Raw genomic sequence first — 8224 nt, forward strand, 5'->3', positions numbered from 1 at the left:
ATATAAATTATAGAGCGTGACCGTATAGTTACAATTTACAGGGGTACTGAAAATTAAAAACCGTGATCTAGGGATTTAACATAATATCTTACTTTGATAGTCGCGGATTGGATTCCTTATACGGTAAAAATATTTTTATATATGAGTATGCTTGTTTGTATTAAACAAACAATAATTAATATAATTATGTATAAAAAAATATATATTAGTTCTCTAGTACCCACAACACAATCTCTGTTTAATTTAGGACTAAATGGAGCTGTGCAAATTATCCTGGGTTATTATTATTATTGTTTTATCCCAATAGTCTTAATAAGTATTCTGAATAAAATAAATAGGTAGACAAAGTATGTAGCTGAACATCTCCATAGTTTTTTACGATGCATCTGTATACATCGGCTTTCTTAGTAATAAAACTAGTGGTTCTGTTGCTTGTAATGAAGGGTAGATCCCCAAGCGATACTTCCTGGAAAAGCGACGAATGAAGTTTTTTTTTATAAATGATAATGGAATGGTGAACCCGCTTGCGCTAACGGTTTACGCTGGCTGGACACCAGAAGATGAGCATGAAGTTAGGTCAGCATACAATCATCCTCCACTGGTGCCAGGGCATACACTATTAGCGCCGATAGTTGCACAATACTATTTACATCCAGCCTAAAAAGAGATGTCTGCATTCATTCGTTCATGAGAATTTTTCATATTGGTACTGTCTTGTTATTATTACTGTATTACGTAAAGAACCGCTATGCAAAAGTTCGAGTTCCTAATTTGAGTGGTTTACGCTGAGTTCTATCGGTATATTTTCTATTTAACCGATTTAAAAAGTCTCTTAATTCAATTTATTTTACACACAAATGTGTAAAAAATTACGTTACGCATATTAACTGAGTAATTAGCTAATAATGTATTCAATAAAATTGTTTACAGAGGGATAGTTTCATATAAATAAGGTTATGTATTTATTACTTATTTCTGCACAAGATATTTCCATAATTACAAAAAGTGGTACGTGGCGTTAGAATAGATGAGATAAAAATAAGTAAAAAATGAAGTCATTCTTTCTAGAAAAAATATAGAAGCAAAACCAAATTATAATAAAATTTTCAAGATAGGGTTAAGATTTACTCAGAACGATGGATATAATTTAATTTAACATTAATACATATAACTGTTATTAATAAACAGTTTAACATCAAATGTACAAATAAATAGATAAAAAGAAACTTAATGTTTCAATCATAATATTATTAATCTTAGTTTTATAATTATTTTTAATCTAATTCATCATATTTTTTATCTATTTATTTGTACTTTCGTATCAGATTCCTTACGGGGTTGTAAATCAATATAAATCAGATGTTAGTATATCATAATCAGCAGGTTAATATTTTAGGACGTGCGTGATAATTAATACATCGAAGCGGAAGACGCTGTTTCAGCAATTGTATCTTTTAATTTAATGATTTTATTATGGTTATTGTCACGTATAAATTTACTTTCTTTCAAAATGCATTTACACTCGGTTTAGTATAAATACCACGAGAGAATAGATCCCAGCATCAAACGTAACAACAGTAGCACAGTATGAAGACCTTAGTGGTTCTCTGTGCTTTGGCGACGACTGCCATAGCAGCTCCCTCAGTAACTGGAGAGGAATTTAGAAGAATTCAGCCAGGCAAATGGCCAGAACTTATCAAAAGGGAAAAGAAGTCATCCCGGCATTTCACAGAACCAGAAACATTTAAGACCGCTGATCAACCTCTTCATCTTACATCGAAATTTGATGAGACAGCAACATCAGGAAGAAGCTTTGGTTTTAAAAAACCTATCATAGTTAAGACAACAGGAGGACATCGAGGATCACATTATGTATATAGAGATTCTGAAGAAGAACGTGCACATTCTGACCCACAAGAGAGTTGCTCTAAACAGGTTAACGTTAAGCTATGTGACAGAAATAATATAGAACAACACAATGGCGGAAGAACCGTTGGGCATGAAGCTGATGTACATGACGATAATATGGAACATAGTATTAAAATGGCAAAAGAAGCAATAGAAAATCTACAGAGAGATTTAAAAAATATAGAACAAACGTCGGGTGCTAAGCTGTTATCACATAAACAACGAGAAATTGATTCATCTAATACTGAATTTCATGATGAAATTGAAGTAGCAAGGCAGGCACTTGACCACATACAGCGAAGTTTTGGAAATCTAGAGTCTATGGACTTAAAAACTACAACATTACATGATGTACAAGATATGCAAGATAATAATGATCACGCTAAACTAATAGAAAAAAAAATGGCTCAGTGGAAGGAGAATACTCAAACAAATATGGATACTGGAAAAAACATGGAAGATGTATTAATACCCACGGACAGAGAAAGCAAAACATTACAAATTGATGCTCCACAGACAAATAAAAATGAGAAGCTAAATCAAAAGTTCAATACAGCAGAAGTATTTACAAAGGAGAGTGCTTTAGAAAATAACGATAATACACTGAAAGAATTTGATTCTGATAAGATATCTAAAGAACAGCATTCAAATACTGATAAACGTGACCCTATGAAACCAGACCATCTTAAAGATGAAATGAAGGCATCGGAAACCGAGATTAAAGAATCGAAAATTGAGCTACCAGAAACAAAGCATAAAAATACTCAATCATCGGTTAACGAATCACCTGATCTTTCACTAGATGTTCAAAGCGACATTCTAGTGAAAACTCCGTCTAAAAAATTCGAATTAGGTACCAATAAAGATTTGATGAAAAATATGGAGAGCGCCGTTATGAAAGCCGCTACACATGAAGTTGAAAGTAATATGAATAAAGGTACTAAAAATGTTGAAAATCATCACAAAGGTGTAAGTAACTTAAATAAATTAAAATCGTCTGAAACAGGTAAATTTGAGTCAATGACTACGAATAAACATATAAATAGTGAAAATAATTGGGTTGATATAGAAAAGCATATTAAAGAAGAAAAAAGTGCTTGGAACGATATGGCAGCCAGACACTCTGAAGATTTTAATTTAAATCACAAGCATATGGAAAATAAAGTGTTTGCACCATCTATTACGACAAATCAGCATGAAACTTTAGCAAGAAATCCAACAGAATTACATAGCGAGCACATTCAGAAATCTGCAGTTATTACAGGACTAGATACAAACAATCCAACATTTTGGCCACATAAACATACCCAAAATAAAGAAGAAATTGGCCAGATGAAAGTCGCAGGAGAGTTTCATAACAAACATTTGATGAATCCACATATGCACACAAGTCACCATCACCACTTCTCACATCCATCGCATGGTTACCCTATGCATGGAGGTGGTCATCACATTCATTCACATCCACTAAAAAGTCATTTAGCTCCAATAAATGAAATGAGAGACGCCAATTCAGTTGACATGGACAATTTTATGCAACCAACATTACAAATGAATATGGCTGATTTTATGGGAAAATCGGCACTGGAAAATATGCATCAATGGACACATAAGGAAGATGGAGGAAGGTCTGCCTATGGTCCCGTTTATGGAAGCAGTGGTCTTAACCTAGCTGCCTCAGGAACGTCTGGTTCTGGTGCGATAGGAGTATTCCCTAACGCAAACGTGGGTGGTTGTGCAATTCCTTTGCTGCTTAGCTGTTCGCCTTCTGTTGTGCCTGGCAGTTTAACTAAGTCTAGTTATGGACACGAAACGAGCTATGGTGGTAACATACCTGCCTATAGAGGTAACGAAGAACATAACATTCATATGAAGCGCGACATTAAAAAAAGTAATGACAAATTAAGTACAAAACTGAAACGGGCTTCGAAGACAACGAAATTGGTGCCCGACACAGTTTCCACTAATAAAAAGCAGTGATATATAAAAAAAGTTTGACGTCTTAAGAAAAATGGGACCATTGCGCGATTTTATTGATTTTTGATTTTATAATTAAGCTAATTTATTATTGAACTAATTTATTTTATTTTGAATAAAGTATAATTTATTTTGAATCCGAATATAATAAGACATCACAAAATTATTAAGCATTTTAATAAAAGTATTTTGATACTATATATTTTGTTTACAATTCCAATATAGTTATGTAGTTAATAATAACTTATCCCCTCTGGCAAATTATACATCAATTCAAAATTAATGCAGAATTTTACTATTGTTTTCCATAGGTAGAATACAATAGAAAAATACTAAATAGTTATAGATATCATTTGAAATCATTTTACATTCCATCTTTTTATTGTACACACTTAATTTTGGAGGTAAGCATAAAAAATCTAATAGTAATATTTTTAGATATCTCCTTAATAGTTAGCTATCAGTATTTAATAAGTAATGGTAGGTATATTTAGTACAACTAACATTTCCTTTAAATAACATAGAGTTGATCGAGTTTTTTTCTGGCAATTAAGATTTTTTATCCTAGCTAGTCAAGAAGAACTGACGAGAAACTTTCTAATTAGATGCCTCTAATATTAAACTAACAATCTCGTACAAGAATAACCATTGTCAGGTTCGTTTAACAATTAGGTTTTGCAAAAAGGTTTAGGTCATGTAAATTTTTCTGAAATGGATTTATGGGTAAAGAACGTTAATTAAAAATAGATATAATCATGCTGTTAAAAATACTGCTATAATAAGTAATTATAGTAATAATAATAGTGTGCTTAAAAATAATTTGATTGAGTATTTCATTAAATTATTAATTAGGTACGTAATGTTCAATAAGAGAAGAATGTCGTAAAGCAAAAAAACTATCCATATTTAATACATTATTATACATTTACTAGAACATTAACAATAGTTTTAATTTTATATCTATTACAAATTTAAAGCTATGTCAATAAAATTTAGCCATCAGGCTTTAGGTATTGATCGGTCTGGATGTAATTTGAGAGAATGCATTGTCATTGTGAACTTATGATGAGTAATACATTGTTATATTTGAACATTTACGATAACTTGTAAGTGTTGTGAAATTAAAGTGGTAACTATGCATTTTTTATTAATTCAACCGCCAATTAGGACAATCACCGAAAAGGCGAACATAAACGGTAGAGAGCGACAGAGTGTGTCAATTTGTACGTAGTATTATTTGTCTACTTAGGTACGTTGTCGCTCATATGAATTTTTAACTCGTGCATCGTCATCGGTTGAACGCATAAAAATCATTACACTATATTCTACCATAATGATAATATCACTTGTATTGGCATTTCTTTTCGTAAATTCGCATTTAGTTTGTAGTACGACAATAAAACAACGTACCTCAGAGAAAATAGAGTCTGCACTAGCCAGAATTGGTACTGGAGGGATCAGTAACACGGCATTAGAAAATGTTAATGAGAAGTCTTCAATTATCTTTTGTTCTCAAGATCGACTTGGAAATCAACTTTGTACTCAAACCAGAGAATCGCCCGCCTCCGAAAATTTTCATGAGATCGAACAAGAATCGATTACAAAATCACAAACATCACATCAAGATACGTCGAACAAGACACCAAGAAGAGCTATATATCGCAAGAATAAAGGAAATATAGTGCCCAAGATCGCATTGAGTACGTATGGTGGCATCAGTGGCCTGCATTACCCATATACGGACCCAAGTTTATTTACTTCATTGAATAGTTTACCTTCGGTGTCTCGTTTACCACCTGTTTCTCTAACACATATTCATGAATCACTGCCAGTTCAAGATAAACAAAATGGACTTTTTTTGAGTAGACCCGTACGCGTGGTACGCTCGAAAGACGAAGAGAATTTTATAAAAGAATTGTCTCATAGAGCTATAATGAATAACATTATTCCAACGATGGCAGTGCCTTTTGTGCGTTCATCGTATTATGGTCAAGAACTTTATAATTCTCGTCAAATAGCAGCATATCCATATACTGTTCCTGATGGTACATTACCACTTCTTGTATCATGTTCACCAAAAATATACCGTGGTACTTTAGGTCAGAGAATACATCGCAAATATTCTCATAAAATACCATCCTTAGAAAAACTTCACGAAAAAGGCGCTGAATCAAAGGACATGAATGAAACAAAAAATCAAGTACACGACAACAATAAAACACATGACAACAACAAGAAATTAATCATTGCAAAGACTTCTTTAGAAAATATGGAACACGAGAACCATAAGGAATATACTGACTTTAATGTAAGCAAAAAACAAGATAAACATACTGCAAAAATAAAGCAAAATCGAACTGATTTAAAACCACCGGTTATCACGGGGAAAAAACATATAAACAATTAGACAATATATAGGGTAATCTTTTTCAATTAGCAATCAATAACAGTGATCAAAAAGTCTCAGTGATTTCATGTTATATGTAATAATTTTATATAAATAAAATTATTGAATGAGTTTAAAAAATGAAATATTTTATTTTCCTATATTTATATACCTACATTTAATTCTCCCTATTACAAGTTTTTAAAATTGTAACTAAATATACTCATTCTTCAAAAATAGATAAAATTTTCATTTACTATGAAAAGGAAATTCATTATTATCTTATTTTTTAATATTATTTGACTTTTTTAACGATAATTTAGTAGAGTTGACATTACTATTACTATTAGTAATAGTAAACTAAATATATATATATTACACTGTATTTTCTGTACGCAATAGTGCGTTCCTGCTTTATCATATTTGTATGACATTGTGTATTATAAAATTTGTATTGGTATTTGTTTATTACATAATCGCATAATTTACTTGTACGTGTTATATTGTATTTGTTAAAAAGCTACATAAAATATTTTAAATAGAACACGCGACTTCATCCATACATCAACTACTATAAAAACGGTGATTATTATTATCATATCTGATTGCTGGCATGAGGGGTCGATAAATTGTTAGGTTAAGTTATCCGATATATAAAGTTATTCTTATTTTTTAGATAAAACTTCATGCCCACCAGGTGAGGTTATGGGATCTAATCTACAGTGTAGCACGCGCAGGCGCACCACAATCACCAACGAGACGCACTGGGAACACTATGATGAACTATCTACGTACGAGAATAACTCAGCAACGTTACATTAACAGTATACTTTTAATATATGACTTGTATAAAGTGGAAATAAATATAAAGTATGAAAGTCTTGTTATATTATTTTTAAGGCGATACATAAAAATGACTTTTAATTTAAATGCAGTAAATAAAGACTAAGAAAGCGGATAAATACATTTGTCTGCTCGTAATTATTTACGTACACCGCCATCTGGCCACGACGTTTGTAAAAGAGAGCGAATAATCGGGAGTTATATTTATTATCATGGTATTATTTATCCGTTTATATAATGTGTAGAATTGTAGAGTTACAATCAACGAATAAAGGCAGAAGTTCAAATGTACACAATACTATAATTGGTTAGTTGTTTATGGAGTTAGACTTTCATTTTAGTTATCAGAGAACTAGAAAGGGATTCCGTTCTACCGATTCATTAAGTAGGTATTTTGTAGGGTACAAATAAGGATGTAATGTTGAATTTGTTTTTACTTCAAATACATGAATATGGAATGATGACGCCTACTGCGCTAAAGGCAATGGCTGGCCGTGCATCAGTCGAGGATGAAGTAAACCCAGCTAGCCCATTGTAGTGATGTCACCAGGTATTAATAAAGCTTTTGTTTCTTTGAGTAAAGATCGATCTGATAATACTAGATTGTAATGGAGTCACTCTTTTGTTAATAATCACTTTCCACCCGTGTGGAATTTGACATTTTACTTTTTACGTTAAGTAAGTTACGAGTATGTCACATTATTTACAAACAAAAACATTTTTCTAGGTAAAATGTAAGACAGATGACGTATAAACGATACGATAAAATTCGCTTCTAAGAACGGAATTTACCCCAAAAGTAAATAAAGTGTTAGTATGACGAAACGCGTACGGTACCTACTTAAAGATTAAGAAATATTGCTTACACGAATGTATACTTATTGGTTTTTGTGCATTGATAAATATGAGCAAAGTTTAATCGAAAAAGGACTGAATGCCGATATAACAATTAAAGAAATTGTTGTTACTCAATGATTTATTTGATTTTCACCTATATTTTTATAATTATTTTTTAAATCTAATTTTAATAGCCACCTGATGTTAGATCTAACTGTAGCGTCGCATGAATAGCAGTTTAACAGTATGCTCTAGCGGTGGACCACTGGTGTA

General features: G+C 31.8%; 1 protein-coding gene across 1 annotated transcript; it reads left to right on the plus strand.

Annotated features, from left to right (window-relative positions):
* The first annotated feature begins 1587 nt into the window (after positions 1–1587).
* LOC131850827 (uncharacterized) lies at positions 1588–3888 on the plus strand. Its single transcript, XM_059201191.1, has one exon. The coding sequence runs from the start codon at positions 1588–1590 to the stop codon at positions 3886–3888; it is 2301 nt and encodes a 766-aa protein (XP_059057174.1).
* Positions 3889–8224: the final 4336 nt, after the last annotated feature.

This window comes from Achroia grisella, unplaced genomic scaffold, assembly GCF_030625045.1.
Source record: "Achroia grisella isolate CSIRO2021 unplaced genomic scaffold, CSIRO_AGI_Agris_v1 utg779, whole genome shotgun sequence".
Taxonomy (NCBI): Eukaryota; Metazoa; Arthropoda; class Insecta; order Lepidoptera; family Pyralidae; genus Achroia; species Achroia grisella.